General features: G+C 37.0%; 1 protein-coding gene and 1 pseudogene across 1 annotated transcript; one reads left to right on the top strand and one right to left on the bottom strand.

The window, feature by feature from the left end:
* The first annotated feature begins 7,573 nt into the window (after window positions 1-7,573).
* LOC123722598 lies at window positions 7,574-12,769 on the top strand (annotated as a pseudogene).
* Window positions 12,770-14,800: 2,031 nt separating this feature from the next.
* Window positions 14,801-15,595, bottom strand: LOC123722599. Its single transcript, XM_045684872.1, has one exon. It carries the CDS (start codon window positions 15,593-15,595, stop codon window positions 14,801-14,803), a length of 795 nt encoding a protein of 264 aa, XP_045540828.1.
* Window positions 15,596-18,398: the final 2,803 nt, after the last annotated feature.

Raw genomic sequence — 18,398 nt, forward strand, 5'->3', positions numbered from 1 at the left:
ATTAAGCTAGACTACGTAGTTCGGGTTTAAACCAGGATTATTAAGATTTTTTGTAATAAGGCGGATAATGTCCTGACTGTGTACTAAAAGCTGTCTTTTGTCTGTCCTTTTCGGATACTTCTATTTGATGATATCCGCTAGCTAAGTCGAGTGTGGTAAAATAACAACTACGTCCTAGCTTATCAAAGAGGTCCGTTATGTTCGGTAATGGGTACTTGTCGTCTATTGTTATTTCATTTAATTTTCAATAATCGATAACAAGTTTTTTTTTTCTTTCGTTACTTGCATCGGTCTTTTTTGGAACTAAGTGTACTGGTGCACTCCAGGGTGAAAAAAAAGGTCTTATTATATCGTTTGCTAACATTTTATCTACTTGTTTATTAATTTCATCGTTAATTACTTGTCGCCTATACGGTCGGACAAAAATAGGGTCTTCATTTTGGGTTCTTATATAATGTTTGACATCGTTAGTAAATGTTAAAGGTAAATGTTCTGAATAAAAAATATCTTTATATTGTAAACAGAGTTTTTTAATACAATTGCGCTCTTCGGGGTTCATGTGCTCTAAACGTAGTCTATTTAAGTTTTCCGTTAAGATTTTATCTATTTGGATGTGGTTTCTGTATTGTAAATTATTAATACTAATCTTTTCTGTACTACTATTGTATGGGGTTACGTCAAAGGGTTTTGTTATCTTTAAGGTGATTTCTTTATCCGATGTGTTTTGAATTATTGTGGTTGCGTAACCCTTCTGACATTTTACAAGTGCGCTTGGCATTCTAACGCCATTACAGAATTCAGTATAATTTAAAATAACTTCACCATTTAGAATATTGGTGGGTAATTTAACTCGTTGTTCGCAACGGGGGGCTATTCTAATTTCATTAGATGGGTTATAAATAATGGGAATTTTAGTGGAGTCTGTGTATAATATTTGGTTTTTCATATCTATTTTATAATTTAATTGCTTCCTGTGTCGATCATGAATTTCGCGTTTATTTCGGGGATTTCGATGTATGGTAATTTTAATCTAGGGTCACAATAATTAATATGTATTATTTCGGGTTTTTGTTCGAGGCTTTCATAGGAAAATTTTCGTCAAGTTCGAAAAGTTTCGTGTACCGTCCCGCAAGGCTTAAAAGGGTGTCCTTGCGCCCTGGGTCCCTACTCCGTAATGAGGTGAGAAAAGAAACTCAGGTGGTAACAAAAGAAATATATAATATTACCAAGCACTCAGCGGTAGGCACAAATTTAAAAAAAAAAAATAACTTTAGAACGCCAACGTTAGACGGAAACGATCACACCAAGACCAAGACGCCGGTGACCGCTCTTCTCAGGAGATTGCAGGCAAGTGACCCGGCACGTATGCCGCGACCCCGCCGAGCTCGGGTCGCCCCTCTAACCCGCGCACGAGCGTCGCAGTGCACAGATTTTGTGACGTTTTAAATACGTTACAGTCTGTTAATAGAGATTCATCCTGTTCATTATAAGAATTAATATTTTCGTCGTAATTATTTTGTTCTAATTGGCACTGCTCTGGATAATATTCGTTATACTCGTCAAAGTAATATTCACTTTCATCATAAGAAATGTCATTGTCTTCATTTATGTTGTATAATTGATTCATATGAAAAGCTTGAGGCTTAATAGGGGGTGCGGTACGCATGCTAACGTCCGTTGTCTGTGTTTTTGGTTGAAATTGTGGTTTTAGTATATGAGGTGGTGGTCTATAACCAAAAGATTGCGAATTTAAGTTGGGTTTATATCCAAATTGTTGTTGAGGTAATCTAACTTGCTTACTTGGAGTAATTCCGAATTTAAACTTAGGTTGTGTTTGATATATCGGTTTCGTGTTATATGTTCCCTGTGGAATACCGAATTTAAAATTAGGCTGTGATTGTGAATGTTGCGCCTGGTAAATAGGTTTCGTTTGTAAGTTGCCTTGTTGTGGTATTCCGAATTTAAAATTATTCTGTTGTGTATTTTGAGATAAGAAAGGTTTCATTACGTTTTTATCTATGAAAGGATTTTGTGTGGTTAGTTGCGGCTTTTGTTGCGCGTTATTAGGTAATCTAAGCATTTTATTTCTAGTTTGGTTTTGATATAAGAAATTTACTTCTTCTAGGACCATGCTTAGGGCATTTTCAAGTGATTTGCATTCTTTTAATCGCACTATGCGTAATAAATCTTCTGGTAAATTATAGAGAAATACGTTCATTGACATGTGATCGTAAATTGTGATTTTACTGTTGCGCAAATTTACGTCACTAATTCGGTTTACTTTTGCAAATAGTGTACTTTTAATATGCTGTATTCTATTACAAAAATCAAGATAAGATTCGCCATTGTTAATTTTTAAAGTTTCTAATTCAATCGCGATACATTCTTCGGAACGTGGATCACCGAAATGTTGTTCAAAAGCTAATTACTAATTCAAAGCGTCCTAAAACGACTAATCAGGTTAAGGAAAACTTTGGCTCCAGTGCCAGTCTTTCAGAAAAATCTGTATCACTAAAAGAAACTATGAAAATGATGATGGACTCAAGTGAAAGCGAGGAAGAATTAGAAAATGAAATTCCAAATCCTGTAGAAGTTTTAATTAAAAAAATATTAATGATTATGTATTGGATAAACGTATTGAAAATGAAGAAGACCCACTTCTTTGGTTGAAAGTTAATAGCAATAAATATGGTATTCTTTCTCCTGTAGCCAGAGAATATTTGGTAACTCCACCCACAAGTGTCCCCAGTGAAAGAGTTTTCAGTGGAGCTGGACTTCTCTACACACCTCACCGAAACAGGCTGCACGGAGAAAGAGCTTCAAAACTTTTATTTTTAAAATTTAACATTCCATTACTTCAATTTAATTACTAAGAATTTAAAGTTACAGCGAGTTTAATTATTTTAATAGTCAACTGTGTCAACTTGTTATTAGCAAAACTATAATTGTGTAGTTTATATTTGATTATTTTTAATTCATAGAAAAAGAAAATTAGTGAAAAAATGTGCAATTGAAACCAAATGTTAACATTATGAATATTAGAACTTTACTTTTGTTTTAAATAGAAATAAATATTTTTTGTTTTTGTAAAAAGCTTATTTACAAATAGTCAAGTATTCATTATTTGATTTTTTAAGTTTATATTTCATTATCATATTTAATTCTTAGAAAATATATAGTGGGATGGAAAAATATATAATTAAAGCCAAAAAGGTTATAAATTATTATTATACTTAGATTTGATTGGATCTCTGAAGTTCTGTTTTCACAAAAGATACTTGAATTTAGAATTAGATTTTTTTCAAAATATATGTAAGGCATGGACATTCATTATTTTTTCTGTGGTGGAGTTAAGTTGTGATTTTGTTAATATTTAAATTAGACTAACAAGAACAAAAGAGAAAGTGTTTCTAATTTAGTTGCTTACCAAGACTGTTCCATAATATTTTTTTTTAATTCAAGTATGGTTAAATAAAAATATATAAATCTTATCAGTTGTGTTATCATTTCATATGCAACCATATAATAATTTCCTTTTTGTTTGTTAAATACATTCGCTAAATATTCGCATCGTTTTTTGCGAATAGGAATGCGAATGCGAATATCGAAAAATATGCGAATATTGGCGAATGCGAATATTCGTTACATCACTAATATTTATGATCGTTTTTTCCTATTCTGTATATTTCTAATAAAGTGGAATGGAACCTTTCTATGACTACCATTGAATTATAGTTGTTAGGGGTACCAATATGTAATTCTACTTTATAAAATGTTAACAGTTCTTTAAGTAAAGCATTATTGAATTCCGTTCCGGGGTCACAACTAAGTTTCTGCGGAACGCCATATAATGAAAAATATTTAATAAGGGCTTCAACGACTTCGGGGGTCGATCTGTTAGTTAATTCAAAGGCTTGTCCTAACTTACTGAATGCATCTATGATAGTTAAATAATAATGGCCTTCTATTGAAAAGATATCTATAAATATTTCCTCTAAGGGCTTACTTTGAGTTTGAGTTAATTGTAATTTAGGTTTTATTGGTTTTCGGTCATATTTCATGATTTTGCAAGTTTCACAAAATTTATAATACTAGCTACTGTTTGAGCCATGTTGGGCCAAAAATATGAACGTTTAATATGGATCAAAGTTTCTTTAATACCGCGATGGCATGTTATGTTCTGTTTCATATTCTACAAAGACAACTCGTTTTGTGCATTCGTAAAATTTAACAAGTTCTTTATTAAATAAAAATATTACTAACTGTGTAAATTGTTTGCGGTGTTCTTCATTTTCGAAATAGATAAAATATTTAGTTTTATTTCTAATGTATTCTTTTAGAAACTGTTTAACGAGATCGGGTCGATCTTCTTTGGGTTTTTGCAGTTTTCTTCCAGTCTCTAAAGGTGTCTTCACCGGTTTACATTCAGACATTCCAAACTCCTCCAGAATTTTCTGAATGTATTCATTCTGATCAACAGTTATCTTCTTACCTTGTTGACATATCTTCATTCCCAAAAAAGAATCCACTTTTCCTAAATCCTTCATCTCAAATTTCGACTTCAATTCTGTCTTAATCTTTTCTTTCTCATTGTGATCATTATAGAATATGAGAATATCATCTACATATACTGCGATATAAATAGTTTGCTTCCTTCTTCTAAGGTAAACACAAGGCTCGTTATCGAATTTCGTAAAACCCATGTCACACAGAACGTTATGAAGTTTTTTATTCCACTCTATGGGTGCTTGCTTTAATCCGTATAGACCTTTTTTCAGTAAACATACATGATTTTCTTCTTTGCCTACCTCTTCACACAATTTAGGTTGTTTCATATATAGTCCAAGAGCTAGTGAACCCTGGGAGTAACGGTCTCCCTGTAAGGTTAGAAATTTGTATACTTACGATTTATGACATGCTAAGAGCAATAGCCATGACCTGGCAGGCGTCAGCCCTGCACGTCATCAGCCCCTTTATTTTTTGGACTGTTAAGTAAATTAAGTTTCAAAACTTGTTTCTGTAAATTTGAAAATTTAGGATAAAGTTTATTTATTGTACATCTTAAAAAAAATTGACAGGCGATTACAATAAGCAGAAGTATATGACAGATCAATTAGAAAACGTACAGTTGATGAGGTAAAATAAACATTATCCTGTATACTTAAAATTTTCATATGTTTTCAAGTAAACGTCTCAGAGCGGTAATATGTTCAAGGCGGTTTTGAACAGCATAAGACCTTGACAGGCGAGGGGACAGCTGCTAAAGGCGTGCAAATAAGAAATGTTACATGAACGCATACAGTAAATGCAATGTATTTTATTGGGTTTTATGCAATCTACATTATTTTTAACATTCATTTTCTTCAGCATCATCCGAAATTTCGCTATCACTGTTTTCATCATCATCTGATTCTTCAACAATGTTTTCCTCATCTGAAAATAGTAAAAAAAATATTTTAATGAATCAATAAGGTTGTTAAGAATTAAATATCAAGCTCAATTACTGCGTATTAAATGTTACGGAATATAAATAGTTGTATGTTACCTGAAATGCATTCCTCAGTTTCAGTCGATTGTGCTGGGGCAGTATCAGCAGGTCCTTGTAAAAGTATGTCGTATATAGAAGATGGATCCGTATTCCCCTCAAACCAATTAAATTCATAACGACTATCAATTAAGTTCCAACCGTTATTTTCAGGTGTAAGAAAATTTTTTCTTTCTTCTGTACTATTTCTGCGTTTCCTAATTCTTTGAATGCCTTCTGATATACACTCGATTTCTGCAATATTTGGAATGGTTTTTTTTTTTCGGTAAATACTAATACTTGGAAATTTGTTTTGCAGCCTCACAACCTGCACGATCTAAAAGGAGACAATCAACTGCTGGCTCAAATGTCAGGAGAAGATTGTTTCAATTGGAAGAGGAGCGTGCAGGCAGAGAGACAGCTCTGATCACTGAGCTTGCACGCATTAGGGTTACCCTGGTAGAGCTTTGTGGACTGATGTGAAATAAAAGTGTATATAAATTTGGCAAATGAGTTTTATTCACTATTTATAATTTTATACACTATTTCTCCTATTCCTCTCCAACATTTGCAGTATTACAGCCCTTGCCCTCTGACCTGCCTGTAGTGCTTGAGCTGAAGAAGCAACTGGTAGGGCCCTGTCTACCGGCTGCCTAGTCATTTCCGTTTGGAGTTCAACTTCTGTCAACTCGGGAACATCAATCCCTTCCTTTATACATAAATTATGTAAAACGCAGTAGGTTATTATAATTTTACCAGCTGTTTCAGGACAGTAATGCAGTTCTCGCGCCGCAAGAAGACATCTCCATCGACCTTATGTAATATCTTTTTTTTTTTTTTGAGAACTCTTAGGTATATATTTTGTAAAATTGCCTATCAGAAAGGAACCTAGAAATAAAACGGTAGACGGGTTCCTACTACTATTTAATTTGGAAATCAATAAATCATACTTAGGTTAAGGATTAAATTTAGATTAATATAGCTCTTCAGTTGGGAGCACTTAAAGGGATCTAAAATCAGGGCTTGTACAGGGTGGTTGGCGCGTTTGGTCGATGACTTAGTTATGCAATTAGAAACTATTTACTTATATTATATATAGTATTATTGTATTATATGCAGTATTACTCTTTCTTTTTATATTATATTATATAACTTATATAAATAAAGCACTTCCCTGCTATTAACATGATCAGGAAATCCTCTGCGGACACAACATCATTGAAGTTGAGGGCATACGGCCTGCGGCAGACCGTATTGGCAACGCTCTCACGTACAGGCACCAGCGCTGGGCAGAAGCTCCGGTTGCCAAATCCAGGGACACCGAGTACACCTTTCAGTTCGGCTGACAGCTTAACAAACAACACACCTCTAAATATTCCTGAAAAACGCGTTCAGAGTAGCCAACTCGCCGGCGACTGCGTGCGGGAAGAAAGGGGTTCATGCCTTCGACCGGCTACACGAATAACAAACCAAACAGATTCTCCAAAGAGGCATTGTCCTACTCCAATCGCTTTATCAGCAAAAAGCGAAGACCTGCTCTCACTTCTTCTTGAACAACAAATACGACAGAATAAGATGTTTGAGTGTATCGTACAACTGAGCCAAAACCAAGAAGATAAGATATCTAAAATCGAAACGAAGCTAGATCATAGCTCACCTGACAGTGCCCCAGAGGATCTTAACGTACGAGTATCATTCGCTGACAGCACTCACTCAGAAAACCGTCAGGATGAAGATGACAAAGTAGTAGATTCGAACGCAACACCACCTAATATTTGGGCACCCATTGAATCTAATGATGCTGATGAAAATAAAGGAGCACAAATCAGCCAAGAAGAATTTCTTAGAATCCAAATAATACGAGTAGATGCTCAACGAAAACTACTTGAATTACAAAAAGAAAATCCTCAGCATCAAACAACCGAAACTAATATCGATTTCTCACCATTAGTAGTTGAATCTCAAGTAAAAATTGTTAAAGCTGATTCAGAACTTGCAAAACAAGGCTCTACCTATATATGCCAACGTTTAGGCGAACATTATTAAAAAATGGAGTTTACAACCTACAACTTCAAGAAAATATGTCTGCACCAGCGGTCATATCTGGTGATCTCTGACATCGCAGGTTAGGACACATAAACAGTGAATGTCTGAATAAAATGAAGAATACACTTGATGGATTAACCTTGAAAGAGAAAGTTGACATTACAAAGTCTAACTCTACTGTATGCTGTGAAGATAAGCAAGCTCTATTGCCTGTTACTCATACAGGTAAGAGAAGTACAGAGGTGTTAAACATCATTCACATGGACATCTGTGGTCCTATGGAGTGCGAGTCTATTGCAGGTTTTAAATACTTCATTTTATTACTTGATTTTAGCAGAATGACAGCTATTTATTTTCTAAGAAGCAAGAATGATGCCTTGAAAAACTTCAAAGAATACAAAGTGTTAGTTGAAAACCAGACAAATAAAAAGATTAGAATTATTAGAAGTGACAATGGAGCAGAACGGACTATGTGAAAGAATGAACAATATAACTATTCAGTTTGTCAAAGATCAAACCAATGTGTTGAAGGCTCAAGTGCAATCTCGTCATATCGGAAGAAAAGTTTACAGATGTTTTATTGAATATAAACCAGACACAATTGGATGGAGTGGAATATCAAGGTATTGTTGTGAATGTGCTAATGGACTCAGAACAATTGATTGTTGTTCACATGTCGCTGCAATAATTTTCTACTTAGCACACGCTCGATATTTGGCTAAAATCCCCAGACCAGCTGAAATACTTAATTCCTTATTCAATAAAGATAATATTACTACGGTCATTGATGAAGATAGCGAGGAGGATTAGTCATGAGGATCACAGAAAATCTTTCTTACTATGTAAATAATAATATATTCAAATATAGCGATAACTAGTGTTTAATGAATAAAAATATTGAAATAACTTGATTTTTTTAATAAAAAAATGATTTTCTATTTTTTTTCAATATGGCGTACCATTTATTAATATTCGTAAAAGTCATAGTTGTATATAATAATAATATTCACTTGTGGGAAAAAAACAATTAAAGTTACATAGTAGCAAAATAAAATTCAAGATAGAACTCTATCGACTTGACTCATCAGAGAAACTATACCACTACCACGTGCATATCAAAAGCCGAACGTGGCATCTATCAAGTTAAAACTAGATAACATAAATCTAGACAACCTATAGGACGCTCTACACCACTCAGAAGATATTGATATCCCCGAAGAGGACACAATAACTATACCATCAACACCCAGTTGGCCATCCATAACAATGTACACCTTGGTATTCTTCACTGGAGTCGGAGTAGCAGTCTACAAACTCTGGTGAAAACCTAGATCGGTGCAAATCACAGCTCAACGACAACCTGAACCTGAAGAAATCCAGCTTCGGTCGCAGCCGCCATTGCGCCTCCATCTTAAGGGGGGAGGAGTTATATCCTTGCAGTGGTGCTTGTGAGGTGGTTTTTGAGCTATTGTGCATTTAAATTAAAAGTTTTCGTGTATAATGTCTCAAATTAATACAGTAAAAACAAATAGATCTAATGGTGAGCTATCACGGTAAGTGTTGGATATTAGGAAAACCGAACTAATCAGAAAATATCACAAAGGTAAAACAATACACAGAGGTATTCAAGAAACATACAAACATATTCACAGAAACTATCACTGGCCTAAAATGTTAACTTCAATTCAAAAATTTATTAATAAATGTGACAGCTGTCTGAAAAGCAAATACGAACGTAACCCGCTTAAACTACCCCTATCCCTAACAGACACACCTCATAAACCCATCGCTGCCAGCCGTCGTTAGATCGATGGCCGGCAGCGAGCAGAGCTGGGCCGCCGTCGCCTCGTTTGCACGCGAGGTGATGGCGGCCAAGAGAGAAGCCCTGCGGGAACGCGAACGCGCCAGCGAAACGCTACCGCCCCGCAGGGCCCCAGCGAGGGGCCGCTGGCGTACGAGGTACGCCGCGGCCCTTCAACCAATTTGAGGTGGCCACGCGCGGCAGGTCGGGGGATCTGCTGCGCCGAATGTGGCGGATGCCCTCTCTCGTGTGTTCCGAGGGAGGGCATCATAGGGTGATGGGAGGGGGTGTTACATCCAGCCCCTCCCTACACGTGTCGAGCCCCTACCAAGGGGCTCCCCTAGCCGGGTTGTGGATAAACTAACGTAGATGCCACGGCCCGGTCAGGCGAAGGAGAACACCGCGGGGTTTAGTGGGTATTCCGGTCGCCTTCTGCGGCCGGCGAGTCCCACACGAAACCGTCCCTGCTGCCCCCGCAGCACGGACGGCGAAGTGCGTAAATGCATTCCCCGCGTCAACAAAAAAAAAAAAAAAAAACTATACCACTACCACGTGCATATCAAAAGCCGAACGTGGCATCAATCAAGTTAAAACTAGATAACATAAATCTAGACAACCTATAGGACGCTCTACACCACTCAGAAGATATTGATATCCCCGAAGAGGACACAATAACTATACCATCAACACCCAGTTGGCCATCCATAACAATGTACACCCTTTATTCTTCACTGGAGTCGGAGTAGCAGTCTACAAACTCTGGTGAAAACCTAGATCGGTGCAAATCACAGCTCAACGACAACCTGAACCTGAAGAAATCCAGCTTCGGTCTCAGCCGCCATTGCGCCTCCATCTTAAGGGGGGAGGAGTTATATCCTTGCAGTGGTGCTTGTGAGGTGGTTTTCGAGCTATTGTGCATTTACATTAAAAGTTTTCGTGTATAATGTCTGAAAGTAATACAGTACAAATAAATAGACCTAATGGTGAGCTATCACGGTAAGTGTTGAAAATTACGAAAACTTGCAGGAGAAACATTTCTGCCTTTTAGGTCGATTTCTGAAAATGAATATCTATTACAAAAGGTTTAAATTTAAAAACAAACATTGCATTTACTGATGATGACTGAAGAAATATAATAGGAGTACAAATAAGTTTCCGCCGTTTTATTGTAGATGGCGCGGCACGGAGTTTCGGTCAGCTTTCGCAGATGACAACCGGCTTAAAAAATAGTTTGGACATTCAAGAACAACATAACCTATAAATATTATTGATTTTATATTGGTAAAATATAATTCTTATAAGTTGAAAATGTCAAAATTTTAGCCAAGTAAGCGTCATTTGCGGGAAGTATTAGTTTACTTCATTCATTTAAAGAAATCTGCTGCTGAGGCGCATCAATTGCTCGTAGAAGCATATGGTGAGGGTGCTTTGAGTGAGAGAACGTGTCGAGAGTGGTTTCAAAAGTTTAATAACGGTGATTTCGACGTAGAAGACAAAGATCGCACTGGAAGGCCAAAAATTTACGAGGATGCAGAATTGGAGGAATTATTGGAGGAAGATTCATCTCTTGAAGGGCTTCTTAAACTCGTGCTGCGACGTGTTAGATTCAAAGTCAAAATAGGAATAACATGAGTTTAAATGCGCCCTTACTTTAAAAACTCGTTTGAGTATCTGATCGTTAGAATATACTTATGTAGTAGACAATTTTTATTAAATATAACTTAAGAAACTCGCGTAGCCACTTGATCTTGCCAATCTAAAGCACCACTTGATGAAAAATAATCCTTAAATTTATTCCTTGTGGTTAGAACTGCGTCGCTATTAGAACTGTTTTCATTATTATTGTCTGTTATTGCTGTTAATAAATTTATATTGCTGTGAAATTCATTCTCTTGTCCTGGCGTCCGATTTTCTATTAAAAAATTATGTAAACATGTAGTTGCTAATATAATTAAATCACAGTACTTCGGCTGAATTTTCATTCGTTTTTGATAAATTTCAAATCTTTGAGTTAGCATTCCAAATGCACATTCTACGACTTTTCTTGCCCTGCTTAAACGCAGATTAAATACTTTTTTTGATAATTCTGTTCTTGCTTGTTCTCTTGGATACGGCCGCAATATATTATTGCTCAAAGGAAATGCCTCGTCTCCTATAAAAACATGTGGTAAGCTTTCAGTGGTACTAGGTAGAGGTTTATTTGGGGGCAGCTTTAACTTATTGGTGTTGAGTTTTTTCCAAAATTTTGAATTCTGTAAAATTCCGCCGTCGCTATTTTTACCATATGATCCGACATCAACAATTAAAAAACTGTATTTCGCGTCGACCACAGCTAGTAACACTGTACTGAAAAAGTTTTTATAATTATAGTATAAGCTTCCACTATTATCTGGTGCCTGTATATTGACATGCTTTCCGTCTATAGCGCCCAAACAGTTAGGAAAATTGCAAATATTAAAGAAATCACGTGAAACCTTTTCCCACATTTCTTCATCTGGCATCTGCATAACTATGGGCATCAAAACATCACAAATTACTCTGATTGTCTCATGAATAATTGAATGAACTGTAGAAATTCCCATTCGAAAATTAAATGACAAGTTTTTGAAACTGCAACCAGTGATGAGGAATCTGTAAAAATAAAACAAACACACAAAATAGAAATATAAGACTGCCGTACCAAAACGAACTATAAAATAAAAAAGAGTTATGTTATTAATTTTTCATTTCTGTTCTTTCCAGTGACGCAGTGCCAGGATCGTTGGAAGAAACTGCGAGATAACTTCAGAAAAGCCTATTATAACCGAAAAGGCAAGAGTGGCGATGGTGCAACTACGTCCAAATTGATAAAATTTGAAAAAGAACTTTCTTTTATAATACCATTTTTTCGCAATCGAAACCAAATATCTAATGTAACATTATCATCGGATGATTCAGAGCCTGGCACACCAATACCACCACCATCGACATCATCTAAACGTTCTGACCATTCTGAAGTTGAATCGCTTGCAAGTACTTCTGGCTCGAAAAAGAGACCACGCTTAAGCAAAGATGTTGCTACGGTTTTCGAAGAGTATCTTGAAGAAAAAAGAAATACTACACCCCGTGACAAGGCATTACGTAATTTTTTTTTTGTCTATGTCAGATACAGTGGAAACATTCCCAAAAGAAGTCCAAGCACGAATTAAAAGGCGCGTGTTTAACATTGTTAATGAAGCTGAATTAAGTCTGTATGAAAATAGTACAGATTTGAATTATTCTTTGTCTATAAATTCACCGCCATCGACTAATCAATCTACTTACCTAGTGTCAAACGAAACCTATATTCCTCAAAACTATCCAGATCAGACTACTTACGGGTACAATACCAGCACACAAAATACAAAATAATAAACAATCAAAAACAATAATAATTATAATAATAATAATTAAACACACACAAATCTGTACTATTTAATTACATTTCATTAACGTAAATAATGCTTAATAAATGGAGGGCTGTGATTTTGTGATCTATTTAGATGTTTGTGTTATTTAACATGATTAGTATAAGTAATTTACATTTCATTAACGTAAACAATGCTTAATAAATGGAGGGCTGTGATTTTGTGATCTAAATAACATGATTAGTATAAATAATTGTTTTTTATTTACCTTAAAGTTACCGTTAACCTTTCTTCGGCTGTAATGGTGCAACGATAATTTGTAGTCTTTTTTGTTATATGTACTCTTAACAAATCTGTCAATTTCAAAAATTGCCAATATTCCATACGATAATACTCATAAAATTTTAGGCTATCTCTCTTCAATTCCTCGAAAATGGTGTGAAACTCCCCATGGATTAGTCTGTTTTTCCAAATATGTTTTACCCATATTTGTTTCCGCTTGCGCTTACGTTTCCTATGTTCTATTTCAAGTAATCTTGCTAACAAATATATTTCTTCGTCGGAGCTATCTAAATCCATGTTTCGAAAAGCACACGACTGCGCGGAATACTGGCACTGCCTTTGTAGTGTATCCACCCGACTCCGAGCGCATCCGACCGGCTCCGAGCACATCCGACCGACTCCGAGCGCATCCGACCGGCTCCGAGCACATCCGACCGACTCCGAGCGCATCCGACCGGCTCCGAGCACATCCGACCGGCTCCGAGCACATCCGACCGACTCCGAGCGCATCCGACCGGCTCCGAGCACATCCGACCGACTCTGAGCGCATCCGACCGGCTCCGAGCACATCCGACCGGCTCCGAGCACATCCAACCGCACCCGCTTTCAGATCTCTTCCAGCCGGTCGATGTGAAATAGTTGGCGGCTCCGCTCCGGCCAATTCCAAGCGTATACGACCCGGTCTGTGTGAAAAGAAAAAAGCAGGCCGATGCTCTCCGAGCCGGTCTGTGTGAACGGACCCTTAGACTGACTATTTGAGTGGACTGTATAAAATGAAAACTGGTTGCAAGAAGAGAATTTACTAAACTTTGATTACAACTGAGAATACAGAAATTACACTTTTAAAGTACAATGAATCCCGCACTGAGTCGCTGTTGCTCGCTTGAGTGAGAGAAAGCCGCCCACATGCCCGCCACAGTGCCGTATATTCTCTCGAGGGGCTTAGCTTGATGGGGGCCTAAGCGTGCTCTGTCGTTGTAGGCGGCGCTTGTATTAGTCGCCACTGCCCCCACTACGATTACTGCCCCCTCCCCTGTCACCGTTTCATTCCCCGCAACGGGCATGGGGGCTTAGTGACGCTAATGCCGTTGCTTGTCCGTAACAAAGAATATATTTCTAGTTTCATAATTCTCTAAATTGTGTGAGTGTGTGTGTACACAGACCAAGTTATACGCATCTATTTGTTTCTTTACTGAAGATTCCTTTACTATCATGAGTCCGTTTTCATTTTCTATGGGCTCTGTGATAGCTGAGGTGTACCGGAGGATGCTTAGGATGGTTATGCATCTGACAGGAAGACAAAGAAAATGATCAAGACCAATATAGGTATTCGATTAGCTCAATGGATCCACCTCCAACTCCAGTATCGGAAAATAAGAAAAGAAAAAAAAGGACAATGACCAGCAAAACCTTTTACAGAGAACTTTATCATTTTTGGAGAAGGATCCTTCTGATAATCAAGAAGAATATACTCTTGCCAAAGTCTGGGCCCCTAAACTGACAAAACTGGAGTCTACGCAAAACCTTTTTGCAAAAAAGGGAATTAACGATATTTTATTTGAGGCACAACTTGGAAAATTAGACAAAAGCTCCGTGAAAGTTAATAAGCATGTACCATATAATATACTGTAAGAAACGGGATTCTTACCACGATTAGGTTGTTTGAGCTCCCGATATTTCGGCACAGTTGCATGCGCCATGTTCACGGGTGACTGGTGTTGTGCGGTAGTGTAAAAAAATGTTAAAGATAGCCGTATCGGTCTACCTTCTTTCTGATTCGGCGACCACTACCACTGTCCTGTACGCGTTCTCACTGCACATTAAGTCCGCACTCGATGTTATTTTTTGTTGTCGACAAACTAAACTCACTGTGTCCACATTTGTGCGCGTACTCGAAGTCGGTTGCTGTCCAGTCTTGTTGTAATACTGGATCACTGGATTCCAGGCACTCGACAATTTAAACCCATCTTCGCGATTGAAATTTTTGCATTTAGCAATTTCAATCGCTTCTCTTACCAATCTTGGTATGTAGTGGCGTTCTGTCGATAGTACCTGGGGACTATGTAGTTCAATCCAGTGATTGGTGGAGGGGTCCAAAAGGTGTTCAGCTATGGCCGACTTCTGAGGATCGTTGTTTTTAACAGCTCGTATATGTTCCTTTATGCGACTGGTGATGGTGCGCTTGGTTTGTCCTATATACGAGCTGCCATAGCTGCAGTTGATTTTGTAGACACCGGGTGTTTCAAACGGAATACGGTCTTTGGGCGATCGCAGTTTTTGTGCTATCTTACTGTCGGGGGTAAAAATAGTTTTTATTACGTGTTTGTTTAAAATCTTCGACAGTTTGTCAGTTACCCCTTTGACGTACGGCAAAAAAGCAGGCTGTCTCGCCACCTCTCTCGGCCTATTCCGTTTGTGTCGTCGTGCTTTCAGCTTTCCATCATATCCATTCCGCCGCAGTACGTTCGACAAATGTTCGAGTTCACCTGGTAAGCGATCTTCCAGAGCCCACGATCTTTGTGGAAAGCTGAAAGCACGACGAGGAGATGGATTCATTTTCCAACAAGATAATGATCCAAAACATAGTTCTAAACTATGCAGGGGATATTTAGAGCACAAAGAGACGGAAGGAGTTTTGAAAAACATGGAGTGGTCCCCTCAGAGTCCGGATCTCAATCCGATAGAGCTTCTGTGGGAGGAGATGGATCTATTTAATAAGGTAAATAAATAATTTGTAGAGCACTAACTTTTGTAGTTTTATTAAATATTGTAATTTTTTTCAAGGTGGTCTCAAACTTTTGGCCGGCAGTGTATTTGATATCTCATGGTACACACTGCTAGCTTTACTAACAACTTTTACAAAATCGTCATGTATCCGTATGTGCACACTGCCAAGCTGAATAACTGTTCATATGGCTATGCGTGGTTTATTTTATATTAATTGTAGGTCATATGGCTTTCAAGAGCTAGCAAAATACTCACATTGGTGCCAAAACACAGTCAGTCATCAAATGATGAAGAAAGTTCGGATTCTAGTAGTGAAGTCGAGAATTTTAATTTTCAAAAACGCGATAGTAATGAATCTTCATCTGGTCCTTCGCTTCCTTCTTCTCTTGAAAATCTTCACATACTTTCTGACGATGAAAACAACCTCACTTCCTGCCCTACAGTATTAATGAAACCAGCGTCTGAAAGTATTTCTTTGGATTCTTCAACTCAAGATTCACATGATTACAGAGCAAAGCAATTTATACTCAACTCAAACAATTGGTCGTTCTCTTAATTTTTCAACACAAGACATCAAAGATTTTATTGCAATAAATTTGATAATGGGAATCGTGAATATGCCGGCCTACACTGACTATTGGTGTCAGGAATTCACAAATAGCTGATGTAATGACACTCGAAAAATTTCAACAGATACGACGGTACATCCACTTCAACGACAATCTGCTTGATGACGGTGATCGGTATTTTAAAGTTAGGCCACTCATTGAAAAAGTACGTGCCAACTTTTTGAGAGTTCCTCATGAAACCAGGTTCAGCATTGATGAAATGATGGTGCCGTATAAGGGCAAAAAAAGCCGGTAATCGAAAACAATACATAAAGAGCAAGCCTCGCAAATGGGGGTACAAAATATTTGTTAGAGCTGGCGTTTCGGGCTTCATTTATGATTTTCTCGTATATAGAGGTGAAGACACTTTCAGATACCACCTATTTTCACCCGAAGAAATGAGTTTGGGCTTTGGGGCAAAAGTCGTTTTCTCACTATGTAAAACTATTCCTGATCCAGCACGTTCAGTTGTGTACTTTGACAATTTTTTCACTAGTCTAGAGCTAATACATATACTCCGATATAATATGGGTATATTCTCCTTAGGCACCATAAGGTCAAATAGACTACGTGGTGCAGAACAAAAGCTTATACCTGATAAAGCCCTCAAAAAAAAGGCCGCGGATCTTATTCACGAGTAGTATGCAATACAAACAAAGTCTAGTATTGTCAAATGGCATGACAACAAAGTGGTTACTGTGGCAAGCAGTTATGTTTCTGAAACTCCTGTTGGAGTTATACAAAGTTACAATAAGGATTTAAAACAGAGAGCTGCTGTCCCCTGTCCCAATAGAATAAAGCACTACAACGCACATATGGGAGGAGTCGATCTTTCAGATATGTCAGTGGCTTTGTACAGAACGGAGATGAAAAGCCACCGATGGTACTTACCGATATTTTCTCAAATGTTAGATATGTGCGTGAACTATAGCTGGATTTTGTATCGCAGACATATTGGCGTGAATAACATAAAACGACTGAGTTTAAAGAAGTTTCGACATCATATTATACAAGGGCTCTTACATTCTGGGAGACAGCAGCCATTCAAAAACTATGATTCTGTACCACCAGCACCAAAAAAGATTATAAAAACACCCTGTACCGTAAGCCCAACTACGGACGTTAAATATGATGGATACAATCATTTCCCTACTTTTGGGTCCAAAGGACGATACAAACTATGTATCAAAGGTCAGACTACTGTTATGTGCATCAAATGTGGTACGAGGCTGTGTCTTTTACCGGATAGGAACTGTTTTTTCAATTTCCATAATATGAATGTATAGCAAACCGACCCATTCGTAGCTCTCGCGGCCGTATGCCCGCTCGGTACAAGAGTTATAATCTATGTCCGATGTTTGACACGACTTAATCTTTGATTTTTTGACAACTTCAAAAATGGCTTTCGTTCTGGATGTTTTTTTTATGTAGTAAAATCACAGTTTTCTTTCGATTAAATAATTGTATTCGGTAAAATTGTATTTTTCTTGTAACTCAACTCACAAGTAACTTTTTGTGACTCATATAAAGTGATAGTCGACATACGAACCCTACTACCTGTATAAATGTCTAAAATTAATCTGATTTTGTATTTTTTCATTGAAGTTCAATTTTTGTTATTAAATAAATAATACAAACTACTGATTATTAACGTGTTTTTTATATTTATTTTCATATAAATTATTATATTACGCTATCAATGTATCTGTAGAGATACATTGATAGCGTAATATATTTATCAATGCCCTTGGCAATGTATCCCACAAGATACGGGTGGTTTTTTTAAAGGGGTAGTTTGAATACTTTTTTAATTTAAATCCAGACCCCTTGGGTCATTAAAGTTTAAGTGCTATGAGTATTATTTTTATATTCGAAGTTAAATTAAAAGTTAAATTAAGTCTACATTTTTAAGTTTTTTACTAAAGAAAAAGTTTGTTATTATACATTTTTATCACAGCTTTTTCATAAAAATGTATGTTGGCAGTTCTGTTATAATATAATTTTTGTAATTAATTCATAGCAGT

Source organism: Papilio machaon, chromosome 28 (assembly GCF_912999745.1).
Source record: "Papilio machaon chromosome 28, ilPapMach1.1, whole genome shotgun sequence".
Taxonomy (NCBI): domain Eukaryota; kingdom Metazoa; phylum Arthropoda; class Insecta; order Lepidoptera; family Papilionidae; genus Papilio; species Papilio machaon.

Excerpts from the sequence above, each read along its gene's own strand:
- LOC123722599 (XM_045684872.1), bottom strand. The coding sequence starts at position 15,595 with ATGAATCCATCTCCTCGTCGTGCTTTCAGCTTTCCACAAAGATCGTGG.